Source organism: Phyllobates terribilis, unplaced genomic scaffold, assembly GCF_046119375.1.
Source record: "Phyllobates terribilis strain yellow unplaced genomic scaffold, ASM4611937v1 Scaffold_12__6_contigs__length_324123572, whole genome shotgun sequence".
NCBI lineage: Eukaryota > Metazoa > Chordata > Amphibia > Anura > Dendrobatidae > Phyllobates > Phyllobates terribilis.
Genome location: NW_027362772.1, coordinates 63456958 through 63474666, shown reverse-complemented (window position 1 = coordinate 63474666; position 17709 = coordinate 63456958). Strand labels below are relative to the sequence as shown.

The 17709-nt window shown below is 44.8% G+C and overlaps 1 protein-coding gene across 2 annotated transcripts; it reads left to right on the top strand.

Moving 5' to 3' along the window:
• Positions 1-16: 16 nt before the first annotated feature.
• Positions 17-16382, top strand: LOC141172056 (uncharacterized). Of its 2 annotated transcripts, none has more exons than XM_073655857.1 (4): positions 17-264; positions 2624-5006; positions 14713-14876; positions 15259-16382. In XM_073655857.1, the coding sequence occupies exons 2-4, from the start codon at positions 2627-2629 to the stop codon at positions 16303-16305; spliced, it is 3591 nt and encodes a 1196-aa protein (XP_073511958.1). In that variant the 5' UTR covers positions 17-264; positions 2624-2626; the 3' UTR covers positions 16306-16382. The 2 variants fall into 2 exon arrangements, with proteins under 2 accessions (XP_073511958.1, XP_073511957.1); XM_073655856.1 differs by having other exon boundaries at positions 18-260.
• The last annotated feature ends 1327 nt before the right edge of the window (positions 16383-17709 follow it).

Here is a 17709-nt window from a genome sequence, read left to right as displayed (position 1 = left end):
CCCTATAAATTGCAATGGAACAGCCCAGTCTTTACTTTCAGATTGAACCACGATTGCCTGCAGAGGGGTGATCATTTTTTCCCCCTATGTTGCTTTGTTATGAGCCAGTCTCACCATTTTGAGATGCAAACTCGACGAGACCAAGTGGCACAAGCAGGGGGGTAAACTGGATAGACAGTTTCGGTGGTGGCGTAGAGCGCTAGAGCCGGGGGGTCCTGCTTCCCCGCGCCATATTGTTTCTGGAGACCGTTATTCCAGACGTAGGTATAATAATGTGTGACATAATAATGGTATTACAGCCCTCTGTGATAGTGGACGGTTTAGTAACATGGGTGTGAGGCTGTTTTCTGTTGCACCAGAGAATTATTATATTTTAAAGCAACATTTTTCTATATTTTCATGTTGTTTAGTCACAGAAGCTGTATTGCATATAGTTTGCACTGCAGACGGGCACCTGCTCCTGGAGGCCACATGTACGGCGGCGGCGTGTAGGGTGAGGGCATAAATGGGGTCTGACACATGAAAGTCCCTCCCATCATCAGACAGGGCCCCACTGATCACATAGAGGGCCCCTACACACTAGATCTCAGTGGGACCCACTAATGCATATGGGGGAACGAAGGATCGGCCCTGTAACTTGCAGCACGTGGACCCCAGGGGTCTTTAATACTATTGGTCTTTGCATATTAGAGGAACCCCCCCTAGACTCCAGGCAGCCCCTGCACCCAGTATAGTTAGGTGGGAGCTATACGTCCCCATACACATGCACGCTCGTCCCGAGTGTGCGCCCACCTCCCCCATACACATGCACGCTCGTCCCGAGTGTGCGCCCACCTCCCCCATACACATGCACGCTCATCCCGAGTGCACCCACCTCCCCCATACACATGCACGCTCGTCCCGAGTGTGCACCCACCTCCCCCATACACATGCACGCTCATCCCGAGTGCACCCACCTCCCCCATACACATGCACGCTCGTCCCGAGTGTGCGCCCACCTCCCCCATACACATGCACGCTCATCCCGAGTGCACCCACCTCCCCCATACACATGCACGCTCGTCCCGAGTGTGCACCCACCTCCCCCATACACATGCACGCTCATCCCGAGTGCACCCACCTCCCCCATACACATGCACGGTCGTCCCGAGTGTGCGCCCACCTCCCCCATACACATGCACGCTCATCCCGAGTGCACCCACCTCCTCCATACACATGCACGCTCGTCCCGAGTGTGCGCCCACCTCCCCCATACACATGCACGCTCATCCCGAGTGCACCCACCTCCCCCATACACATGCACGCTCGTCCCGAGTGTGCAGCCACCTCCCCCATGCACATGCACATGCACGCTCATCCCGAGTGTGCACCCACCTCCCCCATACACATGCACGCTCGTCCCGAGTGTGCGCCCACCTCCCCCATACACATGCATGCTCGTCCTGAGTGTGCGCCCACCTCCCCCATACACATGCATGCTCGTCCTGAGTGTGCACCCACCTCCCCCATACACATGCACGCTCACCCCGAGTGCACCCACCTCCCCCATACACATGCACGCTCGTCCCGAGTGTGCACCCACCTCCCCCATAAACATGCACGCTCATCCCGAGTGCACCCACCTCCCCCATACACATGCACGCTCATCCTGAGTGTGTGCCCACCTCCCCCTTACACATGAATGCTCATCCTGAGTGTGCACCCTCCTTCTGCATACACATGCACGCTCCTCCTGAGTGTACACCCACCTCCCCCATACACATGCACGCTCATCCTGAGTGTGCACCTACCTCCCCCATACACATGAATGATCATCCTGAGTGTGCACCTACCTCCCCCATACACATGCACGCTCACCCTGAGTGTACACCCACCTCCCCCTTACACATGAATGCTCATCCTGAGTGTGCACCTTCCTACCCCATACACATGAATGCTCATCCCGAGTTTACACATGTTCCCAAGGGAGAGGAAACATAATGGTGATACATCCCCATTGAGAGCAAAAGGATCAGGCATGTTGACATCCAACAGCCCCATCTTTATTTCCTCAGCAGCTACCATCGATGGGTGTCCATTCACATTAGATGCAAAAATCACAAACATTTATGGCCTGCTGACCACCAGGACCTACCTTAGATCCCAAAACAGTCCCATGGCCTCATTTTGCAGCATTAATACTCTATGTTAAAGGGATTTTCCAGTGTCAGAGGGAACCCCCTTCCTCCAGGCTGCAGTGCTTTACTCACCCTCCCAGGATCCAGAGTCAAGTCTACACCACTGTGTCTATTATTTTTTGCAGAGCTGACGTCACCTAGACAGCACTGCAGTCTATCAGTTATTGGCTGCAGCGATGTTGACGTGTTGTCAGCACTACAGACAATATAACACATCAGGAGCAGCGGCGGAGACTCCGTGTAGGACCAGGGGAGGGTGAGTAAAGACATTTTTTGGGAAAAGGGGGTTTTCAAAACCCTTTAAAGACTTTGTGAGAGATTGCAACAGGTGAGCGTGCATAGTAAAGTGTCCATGCTTGCACACTAGAGATAGTTTTCAGTTTACAAATGGGTATAAAGTGCAGTTTTCCAGGCAAGTGTCAATATTAATCCGGTTTCCAATGTAGGTGATGATGTCTCGAGACCACCATAGTCACAGCGATCCAAAGCTTCCTCCGAGCCTGGGACCAATTACCAGTTCAGGTAACTTGATGAAGATCAATGATTGTAAAACTAATAATAAACACCTAAAAGTCAAGAGACGAAAAACGAAGAAAGAGCTGAACAATGCAAAATTCAAGTCACATACTGAAATCTTCAAGAAGAAGACATTCCCCCAAGGAGTCCTGCCAAGGAACAACATGGTCGGGAAAATGGTTTCTCAATCCGAAATGAAAGGCGCGTGTAACTCTAGACAAGTGTTCATTACGGAAAACCGCCTGACCCATCACCAAGGGATCTTCAATCATGAGATCAAATCTATTGACATTGGGAGAATTGTAAACCAGACAAACAAGGTGGATCTATCAAAGACTGGCACTGCCCACCCCAGAGGAAGGACATCTCAAAGCCAGGGGCAACCCTGTTTAGGCCTTTTTCCAACACCAGAATTAAAAAATCAAGATGTACATTCCTCTCAAAAAGAGCATTCACCTGAAATACCAGCCCGTATATCTGCGCCTACACGGTGCAACCAGGAAGACAATGAGCCCACCTCGTACAACCAGCAAGACCAAGAGCGTGCCTCGTTCAACCAGCAGGACCATGAGCGTGCCTCGTGCAACCAGCAAGACCATGAGCGTGCCTCGTGCAACCAGCAAGACCATGAGCGTGCCTCGTGCAGCCAGCAAGACCATGAGCGTGCCTCGTGCAGCCAGCAAGGCAATGAGCGTACCTCGTGCAACCAGCAAGGCCATGAGCGTGCCTTGTGCAACCAGCAAGGCCATGAGCGTGCCTCATGCAACCAGCGAGGCCATGAGCGTGCCTCGTGCAACCAGCGAGGCCATGAGAGTGCCTCATGCAACCAGCGAGGCCATGAGCATGCCTCGTGCAACCAGCAAGACCAAGAGCGTGCCTCGTGCAACCAGCAGGACCATGAACGTGCCTCGTGCAACCAGCAAGGCTCTGAGCGTGCCTCGTGCAACCAGCAAGGCTCTGAGCATGCCTCGTGCAACCAGCAAGGCTATGAGCGTGCCTCGTGCAACCAGCAAGACCATGAGCGTGCCTCGTGCAACCAGCAAAACCATGAGCGTGCCTTGTGCAACCAGCAAGACCATGAGCATGCCTCGTGCAACCAGCAAGACCATGAGCCCACCTCGTACAACCAGCAAGACCAAGAGCGTGCCTCGTGCAACCATCAGGACCATGAACGTGCCTCGTGCAACCAGCAAGGCTATGAGCGTGCCTCGTGCAACCAGCAAGGCTATGAGCGTGCCTCGTGCAACCAGCAAGGTTATGAGCGTGCCTCGTGCAACCAGCAAGGCTATGAGCGTGCCTCGTGCAACCAGCAAGACCATGAGCGTGCCTCGTGCAACCAGCAAGACCATGAGCGTGCCTCGTGCAACCAGCAAGACCATGAGCGTGCCTCGTGCAACCAGCAAGACCATGAGCGTGCCTCGTGCAGCCAGCAAGACCATGAGCGTGCCTCGTGCAGCCAGCAAGACTATGAGCGTGCCTCGTGCAACCAGCAAGGCCATGAGCGTGCCTCGGGCAACCAGCGAGGCCATGAGCGTGCCTCGTGCAACCAGCGAGGCCATGAGCGTGCCTCGTGCAACCAGCGAGGCCATGAGTGTGCCTCGTGCAACCAGCGAGGCCATGAGCGTTCCTCGTGCAACCAGCAAGGCCATGAGCGTGTCTCGTGCAACCAGCAAAACCATGAGCGTGCCTCGTGCAAACAGCAAGACCATGAGCGTGCCTCGTGCAACCAGCAAGATCATGAGTGTGCCTCGGGCAATCAGCAAGACCATGAGTATTGCTTGTACAACCAGCAAGACCGTAAGCGTACCTCAGGCATCCAACAAGACCATGAGCGTGCTTCAGGCAACCAGCAAGACCATGAGTATTCCATGTACAACCATCAAGACCGTAAACGTACTTCGGGCAACCAAAAAGACCATCAACGTGCCTCGGGCAAACAGCAAGATCATCAGCGTATCTCGGGCATCCAGCAAGACATTAAGTCTATTTGGTTCAACCAGCAAGACCAAGTTTCTGCATTTTGCAACCATCTAGGCAAGGAAATACAAAAGTGCCAGTCATGCCCTCAAGAACAGGACCAAGCTAACCAAGGTTGTGAAACCACAATGTCTCCTTTGAGAAATCAACCAACGCCAGTTCTGGAGGCAGCCAAGGACATCATGAACATGCTGAATGCACACTCGCTTTTTCCCGGCCGCAACCTGATAAGTGAGACCCGACAAGCTATACTCGAGAAAGTGAGACGCCTACGTGATACCAAGCCTCCTCCATCTGATATTCCTGTACAGAGAAATCCTGACGACAACCAGACAGGTAAGGTCAATGTGTAGCACTAAATAGTTGTGTCCTAGCTAGAGATGAGTGAATCCGAACTTAAAAGTTCCGTGTTCGTACCAGACAGTTAGTGTCCAGTGCTAAACACCGAACACAGACTTCTCATGGAAGTCCGTTGTAATGTTCGGAGTTCCGAGGGAAAGGAGAGAGAGAATTTTACAGCTAAAAAGTTTGGGTCCCCATTGGTTTCAATGGGTTTCGGGTACTGGTTCAAGTTCGAGTACACTTCTGGTATCCAAACTGAACTTTGGAATAAAGTTTGGGTCAGGTACCAGAACCTGAACTTCCGTGGGTCCGCTCATCCCTAGTCCAAGTTCTAGAAAGCAGCTTCATCATTTCCATATAGATCAAGCTGAGGAGCTAAGACCACTCCATACAGCATGGGTGCCAGCTGTGTTATACAGCCAGCACCTAAGAGTAACTGCTGCTCTGATCTCAAAAGTTTAACCCCTTAGATGCTACTGCTAGCCATGATAGTAGCATTTAACAGGGGTCTCTTCCAACTCCTGCCAGTCCCCCTTGAAAGCGTTACCGTCGCAGCCAGGAGACTGCTGCCTAAAACTGAAAGAAAAATCAAAATGACAGAATTGCTGTTTTTTTTGTTTTTGGTGACTTCACCTCCCCCCCAAAAAAAGTGGAAATAAAAGAGAACAAGAAGTTATGTGGACCCCAAAATTGTATCAATACAAACTACAGTTCATCTCCCGCAAAACAAAAAGCAAAGGCTTGAAAAAGAAAATTATTTTTGCAAATTTTAAGTAAGAAAACAAAACATATACAGTGAAGGAAATAAGTATTTGATCCCTTGCTGTTTTTGTAAGTTTGCCCACTGACAAAGACATGAAGAGTCTATAATTTTAAGGGTAGGTTAATTTTAACATTGAGAGATAGAATATCCAAAAATAAATCAAATGCGCACATGTCAGGAGGAGTTTTGGTCCACTCCTTGCAGATCATCTCTAAATCATTAAGATTTTGAGGCTGTCGTTTGGCAACTCGGAGCTTCAACTCATAAGTTTTCCATGGGATTAAGGTATGGAGACTGGCTAGGCAACTCCCTGACCTTACTGTGATTCTTTTTGAGCCTCTCCTTTGTTGCCTTGGCTGTATGTTTTGGGTCATTGTCTTACTGGAAGACCCAGCCACGACCCATCTTCAATGCTCTTACTGAGGGAAGGAGGTTGTTGGCCAAAATCTTGCGATACATGACCCCATCCATCTTCCCTTCAGTACCGTGCAGTCGACCTGTCCCCTTTGCAGAAAAGCACCCCCAAAGTATAATGTTTCCCCCACCATGCTTCACGGTTGGGATGATGACCTTAGGGTTGTACTCATTCTTCTTCCTCCAAACACGGCGAGTTAAGTTAATGCCAAAGGGCTCAATTTTTGTCTCATCTGACCACAGCACCGTCTCCCAATAACTCACAGAATCATCCAGGTGTTCATTGGCAAACTTCAGACGGGCCTGCACATGTGCCTTCTTGAGCAGGGGGACCTTGCGGGCACTGCAGGATTTTAAACCTTTAAGGCGTAATGTGTTTCCAATGGTTTTCTTGGTGACTGTGGACCCAGCTGCCTTGAGATCATTAACAAGTTCCCCCCGTGTAGTTTTAGGCTGATCTCTCACCTTCCTCATGATCAAGGATACCCCATGAGGTGAGATTTTGCATGGTGCCCCAGATCGATGTCGATTGACAGTCATTTTGTATTTCTTCCATTTTCTTACCATTGCACCAACAGTTGTCTCCTTCTCACCCAGCGTCTTACTTATGGTTTTGTAGCCCATTCCAGCTTTGTGCAGGTCTATGATCTTGTCCCTGACATCATTAGAAAGCTTTTTGGTCTTGCCCATGTTGTAGAGGTTAGAGTCTGACTGATTAATTGAGTCTGTGGACAGGAGTCTTTTCTACAGGTGACTATGTTAGACAGCTGTCTTTAATGCAGGTAACAAGTTGATTAGGGGCGTCCAACTGGTCTGTAGGAGCCAGAACTCATAATGGTTTGTATGGGATCAAATACGTATTTCTCACTGCAAAATGCAAAAGAAAAATTCTAATTTATACAATGTGATTTTCTTGATTTTTTTTGGGGGGGGGATATTCTATCTCTCAATGTTAAAATTATCATACCCTTAAAATTATAGACTGTTCATGTCCTTGTCAGTGGGCAAACTTACAAAAACAGCAAGGGATCAAATAATTATTTCTTTTACTGTATCTATAAATTTTCTATCACCATAACTTTAATGACCCACAGAAAAAAAGTTACCAGGTTATCTCATAAAAACAAGAACCAAGAAACAATGGCAGACTTGCTGTTTTTTTTTCTTTTATACTCAATTCCATCCCAGTTGGAACTTCTTCCAATTTTTTTTCCAGTACATCGTATAGTAAAATGAACAGTGTCATTGTCGACGTGGAAAAAAAAAGAAAAAAAAATTATGGCTTTTTGGAGGAAAAAAAACAAAAGCACAAAATAAAAGATCTTGGACCAAATGAAGCTGAAATTTACATTAAAGGCCGCACTCAGCAGACTGGGACCTGATGTTACTTTTGACTTATTGGGAAAAGATTCGGCTTGGAGGGGGAGGACGAGAATTATATGTGAAAGAGATGAAGTGAGAAGACAAAAAGACAACTATAGAAATTACCAACGAAGCGCGAAGACCCCAGAAGAAGACCGTATGTGGTGAAGAACCGCGAATAATTGGGTCCTTATCCTCATCGTGCCCTACAAGCTCCCAGCTGGGTGTCATGGGCTGCGGGCGAGAAGTAGGTCACTTTGATTGCACAGCTACTTAACGACTTCGAATGCAGAGACCTGCAGCGAGCGAGCAGCTATTTCTGAGCAATCGTGAGCAATTTTCTCCAGCAATTTACCTAAAATATTGCTATAATTGGGGCAGCTGCAACCTTCTGATATGGAAATCCCGGCAGGTCGCTAGAACACGGGCCCCGAAACGCCAACGACAATATCCTCCACATTAATATTTGATTTCAATAGATCCTATCATTTTAATCTACTTTACAGCCTGGGCCAAGAAAACCACCAGGGTGAGAAAGCTGACATTTTTTAACCCTTCCCATTGGTCACTAGGCGGTTAAAAAGCCTTAAAAAGGCTCTGAGGTTTTTGGGTTTTGTTAACGTTTTTTACATGCATTTTTTTCCCATAGAAAAGCCTATGGAAAAAAATGATATCAAAAGAATGGCACGCTTGCTTTTGGGGAAAAAATTATCTGGACCCTTAAAACCTACTTATTTGCAGTGCATATGACATTTTCCAATTTTGCAGTGAAAAATGGTGTAAAAATAGGCTACAAAAATCTGGAATTTTTGCAACAAAAAAAACACTCCAATAAATATATTTGTAGAAGGAGAAATGCTAGTATTGTTACCCTATTGACTCTCCAAAGTGGTGTAAAAATAGGCTAGAAAAAAGCACAACTAAAATATGTTGTTAAAAGGAGGGCTGCTGTTTAGATCAGTGTGATGCCCTTTAAAAGAGGGAGATTTAGGGGAGGTAAAAAAAAAGTTCCATCTGCAAACTTTTTGTTGTTTCTACGGAGTCAGGGCTGCGAGAAAGTGCGACATGTGAACTTCGCTACGCCGCTTATCTTTTCTCACTTCTATCATTTCATCTTTGGTGCTGCTGTTTCAGTGACCCCTAGTGGTTACAGAGGGGCTTACACATCTCGTGCATGAAGCTCAGCAATGAGGGTCATTCCCGGGTAGTGGGACGCTATAATTTATCATCTTCTGTTCTACAGTTCATTTACTGAAGTGACTTTACAGAGCGGATGAAATGTTATCGCTTCATGAAGAGATCCTTTAAATCACTTCTTAGGTGCAACGCTATAAACTGCATGAGACATGCTACAATTGCTCACCAGGTGGCGCTGTTTGTAATGAAACCTCACATGCTGCATCCTCCAAACTTTGTTTCTCAGAACTTTGCATTTAACGAGAATCTTTCATTAAAAGCAAAACCGCCTGATGCCTGTTTTCCATTCGTAGATTTTCAGTCTGTAGTGATGAACTCCTAAGAAGCACTGAGTTCAGTGACAAGGCGCCCTGTCTGTTTTGCCAGCCAACACATTTGGGACTTTAACGGCCCTAAAAAATTTTCTTAGGAGGGCTATCAAAATAATTGCTTTAATTTCTTTCTTTTTTTATTTGAGGTAAAATCATTTCACTGTCAAAGTTTTTCTTCTTTAAATGTGTTAAATGATACTTAAAATAGAAGGTTAGAACAGGGTCTCTATTATTTCGATCATTTAGATATTCAATACACTGTGTGCAGAATTATTAGGCAAATGAGTATTTTGATCACTTTGGTACTTTTTATACATGTTGTCCTACTCCAAGCTGCATAGGCTTGAGAGCCAACTACCAATTAAGTAAATCTGGTGATGTGTATCTCTGTAATGAGGAGGGGTGTTGACTAATAACATCAACACCCTATATAAGGTGTTAAGGTGTGCTTAATTATTAGGCAACTTCATTTCCTTTGGCAAAATGGGTCAGAAGAGAGATTTGTTTGGCTCTGAAAAGTCCAAAATTGTGAGATGTCTTGCAGAGGGATGCAGCAGTCTTGAAATTTCCAAACTTTTGAAGCGTGATCACCGAACAATCAAGCGTTTCATGGCAAATAGCTAATAGGGTCGCAAGAAGCGTGTTGGCCAAAAAAGGCACAAAATAACTGCCCATGAATTGAGGAAAATCAAGCGTGAAGCTGCCAAGATGCCATTCACCACCAGTTTTGCCATATTTCATAGCTGCAACGTTACTGGAGTATCAAAAAGCACAAGGTGTGCGATACTCAGGGACATGGCCAAGGTAAGGAAGGCTGAAAAACGACCACCTCTGAACAAGAAACATAAGATAAAACGTCAAGAATGGGCCAAGAAATATCTTAAGACTGATTTTTCAAAGGTTTTATGGACTGATGAAATGAGAGTGACTCTTGATGGGCCAGATGGATGGGCCAGAGGCTGGATCAGTAAAGAGCAGAGAGCTCCACTCCGACTCAGACGCCAGCAAGGTGGAGGTGGGGTACTGGTATGGGCTGGTATCATCAAAGATGAACTTGTGGGACCTTTTCAGGTTTAGGATGGAGTGAAGCTCAACTCCCAGACCTACTGCCAGCTTCTGGAAGATAACTTCTTCAAGCAGTGGTACAGGAAGAAGTCGGTATCGTTCAAGAAAAACATGATTTTCATACAGGACAATGCTCCATCACATGCATCCAACTACTCCACAGCATGGCTGGCCAGTAAAGGTGTAAAAGAAGAAAAAATAATGACATAGTGCCCTTGTTCACCTGATCTGAACCCCATAGAGAACCTGTGGTCCATCATAAAATGTGAGATCTACAGGGAGGGAAAACAGTACACCTCTCGGAGCAGTGTCTGGGAGGCTGTGGTGGCTGCTGCACGCAATGTTGATCGAAAACAGATCAAGCAACTGACAGAATCTATGGATGGAAGGCTGTTGAGTGTCATCATAAAGAAAGGTGGCTATATTGATCACTCATTTTTTGGGGTTTTTGTTTTTGCATGTCAGAAATGTTTATTTCTAAATTTTGTGCACTGATATTGGTTTACCTGGTGAATATAAACAAGTGAGATGGGATTATATTTGGTTTTTAATAAGTTGCCTAATAATTCGGCACAGTAATAGTTACCCGCACAAACAGATATCCTCCTAAGATAGCCAAATCTAAAAAAAAAACACTCCAACTTCCAAAAATATTAAGCTTGGATATTTATGAGTCTTTTGGGTTGATTGAGAACATAGATGTTGATCAATAATAAAAATAATCTTCTAAAATATAACTTGCCTAATAATTCTGCACACAGTGTATAGTACAGGCTATGGGTGCAACAAAGAAACAAGACAAGAAGAATCAAGGTCTTTGAAATGTGGTGCTAGAGAAGGATGATTATTAATACCATGGATGGCAAGAAGAACAAACTAATCAATTTTGGAACAAATCAAGCCAGAAATGTTACTCAAAGTAAGGATCACCAAGCTACAACTTGCCTACTTTGGACATAATCATGCGAAGAGAACAATCACTGGAGAAGGACATCATGGTCATACGAAGAGAACAATCACTGGAGAATGAAATCATGGTCATACGAAGAGAACAATCACTGGAGAATGACATCATGGTCAGAAGAATAGAAGGAACAAGGCGAAGAAAAAGACCAGCAACCCGATGGCTTGATGCAGTCAAGACAATGGCGGAGAAGACCATGGTGGACCTATCTAGGCTTGCACAAGGTCGATCTTCCTACAGAGCTTTCATCCATCAATTCGCCATGGCTCAAGATCGAGCTAAAGGCTGCAAAAAAAAAAAAAAATAGTCTTGGGTGAACAGGGACACGCTTGTGTTGTCGCGGGAAATATGTTTTTTTTCCTTCGGTTATATCGTTGTTAACTTAAATGTTACCCATTAGGTCTTAAAAGACCTCTGAGGGTCGTTCACCACTTAAAGGGTCACTCTCAGTCTTAAGGAGCTCACCGCTCCCTTGCCTCTCGACTACCTGCTTTCAAAGTGGGGTGGTGTGCTGGAGAAGGACATCATGGTCGGAAGAATAGAAGGAACAAGGCGAAGAGGAAGACCAGCAACTCGATGGCTTGATCCTATCAAGATAACTGCGAAAAAGACCCTGGTGGACCTATCTAGGCTCAAGATAATTCACATGGTCGTGCCGCTCACCGCTCCCTTGCCTCCCGACTTCCTGCTTTCCAAGGGGGGTGGTGTGTTGGAGAAGGGCATCATGGTCGGAAAAATAGAAGGAACAAGACGAAGACCAACAACCTGATGGCTTGATACTATCAAGATAACAGTGGAGAACACCCTGGTGGACCTATCTAGCCTGCACAAGATTGATCTTCATACAGATCGTTCATCCATTAAGTCGCCATGGCTCAAGATCAAGCTAAAGGTTGTAAAAAAAAATTAGTCTCAGGTGAATAGGGACAAGTTTGTGTTGTTACGGGAAATATGTTTTTTTTCCTTCGGTTATATCGTTGTTAAATTAAATGTTACCCATTAGGTCTTAAAAGACCTCTGGGGGTCATTCACCACTTAAAGGGTTACTCTCAGTCATAAGGAGCTCACCGCTCCCTTGCCTCTCGACTACCTGCTTTCAAAGTGGGGTGGTGTGCTGGAGAAGGACATCATGGTCGGAAGAATAGAAGGAACAAGGCAAAGAGGAAGACCAGCAACTTGATGGCTTGATCCTATCAAGATAACTGCGAAAAAGACCCTGGTGGACCTATCTAGGCTCAAGATAATTCACATGGTCGTGCCGCTGGCCCAAACTCCAGGCTTTCCAATGCTTGAAACAGAGGCAACATGAGACAAGCTTAGAGGGCACTAAGGCAGTACGGAATCCTGGGATCAGGCAGCGCTTGCAAGCTGTATAACAAAGAGCTTGTAAGCACTGCACTTTTTGACGAGGAGACCGGCCATTTCAAAAGCTGCAAATGAGCTCCCCGGCTGTCACTGATATCTGGACATCCCACCTATTCCTTATAGTCTAGAGAAGCTTTTAACCCGTGCATGACTTTCACAGTGCGTGGTATTAAAGGGACCTTCTCTGACTTTAATATTGATGGCATCAAATAGGAGAGGTTCAACCTGACCTCCATGCATTGGTTATGGATGGTACATCAAGCTCTTTAGTGAACTGGAGGGCGCTTGCAGTACTAATCTTGGCCACTACTCAACTTATGGAGCTGTAATCACGGAGACACATAAACCCGCATCAGAGCTGAAGACACAAAATAGTTTTTTTTATCGCTTTAATTTTTCATTCATCTGAGTGAACAAAACGTTGCCTCCATTGTAATCCTAGCGTAGGTGACGCGGTTACGTCTACACGGGTTATAGTGTTTCATTGTCATCCCTTCTCTGTCTTTTTATTTATACTAATAGCCTCGGCGCCGGTGGATTTACATAAGACAATCCCGTTAGGGATGTGTTAATATTAATGTTTGCGCACGAAGAGATGAGAGTACGGACAGTGCTCCGTCTAATCCCGCGCCTCGAAAGAATTTAGGTCACCCCGCCGCACGGCTTCCAGTTCCCGCCGCTTAAAAAGATGCATAGTTAAAAAGTTTTTTCAAGATTGATGGATTTGGCAGCCTGACAGGCCCAGCGCCTGAGACTTCACACAAATCACTTCACAAATACATGGCCTGTCTGTCTCTGAATGTCATCATCTCTCAGAAAGAGAATAAAACCTGAAATATCCGTAATGAAACATCCCTTACAGGACTCGGTTATTGACGGCCATGGAGATATCACATTATGTGCAGCCGAAATTCCACCGCCAAGGGGTCCTAACTCTTCAACACCGCTTGCTCATTTAATACTTAATGCAGCCCTTTTCCCCCCACCCATTTTTTTTTAATCTCCGTCTTTCAAAAACTTTGACTTTTTTTTTTTAAGTAGTTTTTGGGCAAAAAAAAAAAGTTTTTAAATTTTTTTTGGGCAGAATTTGGAGTAATTATTATTTATTGCAAAAAAAATGTTTTAGGTTATTTTATTTTTTGTATTTTTTTTTTATACTGTGACATAATAAAAACACTTTAAAAAAATGTTTTCACATTTGAGAGCCATAACTTGTTTGTTTTTCTGTAGACGGAGCGGTGTGAGGGGTTGTTTTCGTTAGACGATCTTTTGATTTTATTCGTACCATTTTGAGAAAGAAACAACTTTTTGATCGCTTTTTATTTCATTTTTTAGGAGGCTAGGTAACCAAAAAAAAACAGCAATTCTTGACATTTTTTTTTTTATTTATACCATGCAGGATAAATGTTATGTAGCTTATTTTTTATGTTTTACCACTGTAAAATACTGACCAAATACTTAACGTGTGAACGTGGCCTTTAGGGATAGCAGGAGGGAAGGTGTTGTACACAGATCTTCACAGCATAGAGAGGGTAGAGAGCATGTATAGTCCTACGGAGGGTAGAGAAAACGGAAAGGGAGAAAGCAGCATATGAAAAGTAAAAAAGTGAAGGATAGAAGCTGTGCTGATATGAGCTAATGAAGACAGCAGCACCTTGGACACACGCAGACCTCACATCCAGCCTACATTACTGGAAGACACTCCCAACAGAGAAAAATCTGCAACCTGGATCAGGTTGCAGATTGTGCAATTTTATTAACTAAAGGTAACCACTAACATAGGTAAAAACATTTTTTTCCATATCAAAGGTATTCAGAGCATATAAAAGGGTTGTCCACTTAAATACTATATTTGGCAATGTCAGTGCCGGGTCTCCCAGGGCTCATGTAACAAATCTTATGACGCCTGTACCCTGTAGCCAATCAGCGGCTATTAAGTTTCTGTGCTCTCACTTCCATTGGACGTCTGCGGCCCATTAGTGGTCATTAATTATCTGAAGGGCTCACGTGGCATAACAATGTCAAGCAAGCCCTGGGAGACCTAGCTGCGACATCGCTAGAACGATGCCTGTGCAGGTCACGTGTATTTTTAGTTTATGAGTGGGGATATAGTATTTCTGACAGATTGACCTAGTAGTGGACAACCCCTGTAAGCAACGTGGGACATCCAGGTCTGGAGTCCTCAAGAACATATCTGCTAGGTGTGCAAAAATATGTGTACATAAGAAATCAAGATATATTTTTCTTATTCTTTTGTAGGTAATGTTCATATGTATAAAGATCTAGGATTTGTTGGTAAAGCTGATACAGACATTAGGAGATTGGTGCAAAAGACCCAGAGAGGAAGGCCGCCGATACAGACACCCCCTATCCGGTTTCTGCCATTTTCCAGCAACAGTCCGGCACACACACTTATAAAGATGGTGAGTCTTGTTATATTACGATAGTAAGGCCGAATGGTGGATAATTGAGGATGAAATCTGGCGAAGACATGGAAGAGAGCATAAAGATGGGGTAACTAAACAAAAATATATAAAGTTAGGGTCTTCTGAAAAAATATAGTTTTGCAGCTCAGCCCAATTCGCTTGTCAGGGAGCACTAGGGGAGTCATACTTTACGAGAGATTGTAGACCATTGCTTTAAAGCATCCATTATTGTAACACATTGCACATATCCATTCCTAGTAGGGTAGGCAGGACCTGGATCTTAAGAATGTCCCTGTTGAATGTCACATCAAGCACCTTGTGTTGAACTTCTATGACTTGTCGCATGGTATATCCATAACATTTATTATTGTTTGTACAGGCGAACCCGGAGGACCACCTAAATCCGAAGGATATTTTGCACCAGCCCATCCATTATGGATCCGATTGTAACCTCTCCTGCCAGTACAGGCAAATACCATCCCAAAGTCTTCCCAGTATCCTGAATGCTTCAAGTCATCATCCTAAGCCGAGCAGACAAGAGAGGAAATCGTTGAGTTTCTGCAGGGTGAGAACAGCTGGGAAGATGACCAGTTCACCATGGCTCTCCTATAGCCCCCAAGTTAGGTGGAGATTGGCAAATGACTTGCCGACAGATTCACCATTTACCCGTAAAGTTCCTTCAAGCAACATCAGACACATTGTCAGTCCACAGGCTACTAACCAAGAATGTATAAGCAGAGCTTCCTTAGAAGACATCTCAGAGGCTCAAAATCCGTCAAGATTAAGAATAAAGGAATCTTTTCCAGGTGGTGAGAAAACAGAGGTCTTCCGGGGCAGCAGAGATCAGAGGTCACCCATGACTATTTCTGCTGCACCGATCAGGATGTCGGCTAATGAACAAAGTACACATAAGGCCTACTCGGCAAGCAATTTTGGAAGCCATCATGGTGCTTTCCTGCAGACGTCAATCACCAACCCCGATGGCTCCCCAGGTGTCTTCCCGTTGGATTATTTTGGGGGATTGGGGAGAGAAGAAAAAAGACACCTGTCCTTGTGGCAGGAAGGTGGTGTAGGACCACATTGTGCAACACATACTGCGCCAAAACTAAGGCGTTTGCCTGCAACTACGGGTCCTAACAGGTGGGATCCATCATCTCTTATACAAGAAGAACCCAAAGACAGAGGGCATGGAGACATTGGGAACTTTAGTGGCATAGAATGGATATACAGTAAGTCTCGGAGACATGGATGCTCACAAGAAAAGCTCTATAGCCAGCCAAGGAACACGTCTGCAGCATCCCCCCCACAAGCTGTACAGCAGGAATCCTTCTTTTTACCTTTCCGACATAGGAAGTCTTCAAGTAAGCCTTTGATAAGCAGGCCGAGCCCTGACACCTGGGTGTACCCAAGAATGAGGCTATACTAACTGTATCGGGCACTAAGTGTACTGTAATTATAATTACTCCCTTTGTACAAATGTAATAAACATTTCACATATCAGTTTACTCAGTCAAGTGATGATTTTCTAACCAAAAACAATTGGTCTTTCTAAAAAAAAGTTTTAGTTGCTGAACAGATGAAGCTAGTAAATGCTTCTGCTCTCAAGCAATGCAAATTAAGAATGGAAAGGGCATTCCAGTACCTATTGTACCGGCAGAATGGACGATAAACTACCCAGTAAAAAATGAGTGCATTGCAGAATTGAAGCAAGTGCTTCAATTCACATTGCATCCTCCACTCACTTCTTGGCAGCAGTAGAGAAGGCCACGTGTTTTCACTTGCTGATGGTTGGGCACATATTGAAACTTGCCACTCAGCCTGACCAGCTTAGTAGATATGGGCCTTAAATAGAATAATAATCATCCCAGATAACTCTGTACAGTAATTAGCTTCTCACTGCGCACACATTTATTAAGTATGACGGGATACTGAGCTCTGGCAGGTGAAGTGTGCACAAAGTCTATTTGTCTCCTGAAAATAAGAGATTGATTTTGCAAATGTAAAGTCGGGAGCTTCGTCATCCATCACGGAGCGCCCATGGCTTGATTCACGGCTTACTGTATTGTTGATGGCCTTTATTCCTAGGAAATGGGAAATGCATATTTGTGCGCATTGGATATTGATCGGATGTAAACAGCCGCGACTTATAGGAAATTCCTTTAAGCAGCAAAGGGAAATGAAGGTTGAAATATAGAAAGACAGCAAATATATAGTTCCCCCACAGAGCATTTGCTCCTTTTTTGTTGAGTTTTCTGTGTTTTGCGCCTTTTTTTTGCCACCATATTATTTATTTTTTTATTTGCGCCTTTTTTAATTCTTTTTTCTATTTCTTTTTATGTGATGTTTAGGGTTACCAGATGTTTTCACCTGATTCATTCATCCACTCCATTTCCCCCTTCTAGATCTATTTTTTTTTTGTACTCCAAATATTTTGGCACAATTTTTATTAATTTGCAGTAAAAAGTTGTAAAATTAGGTTAAAGACAAAAATAAAGACCATCTTTGGCTTTGTGCCCTTTTCAAGAATTTAGTGCAAAAAATGGCAATGAATACTACAAGACAAAAAAAAAAAGAGAAAAGAAAAGTGACTTAAAGAAAACCCACAAATGATGGATCGGGCTTTAGTCTCAGTAGGTTTCTTTTTCCAAAGAGGTGCTTTGCAAAATCTCTGGCCTTCTTAAAGGGGACAATTCAGATATCAGGCATATCCACTGCTAAACTGTAATCTGCAGTGGAGCCCATCAGCAAATGTGTAGTTCTTCTACAGCACTACCAAAGGGGAAATAAAGCATTAGATGGGCTGTTTGTATAATACAAGAACTGAAGCATC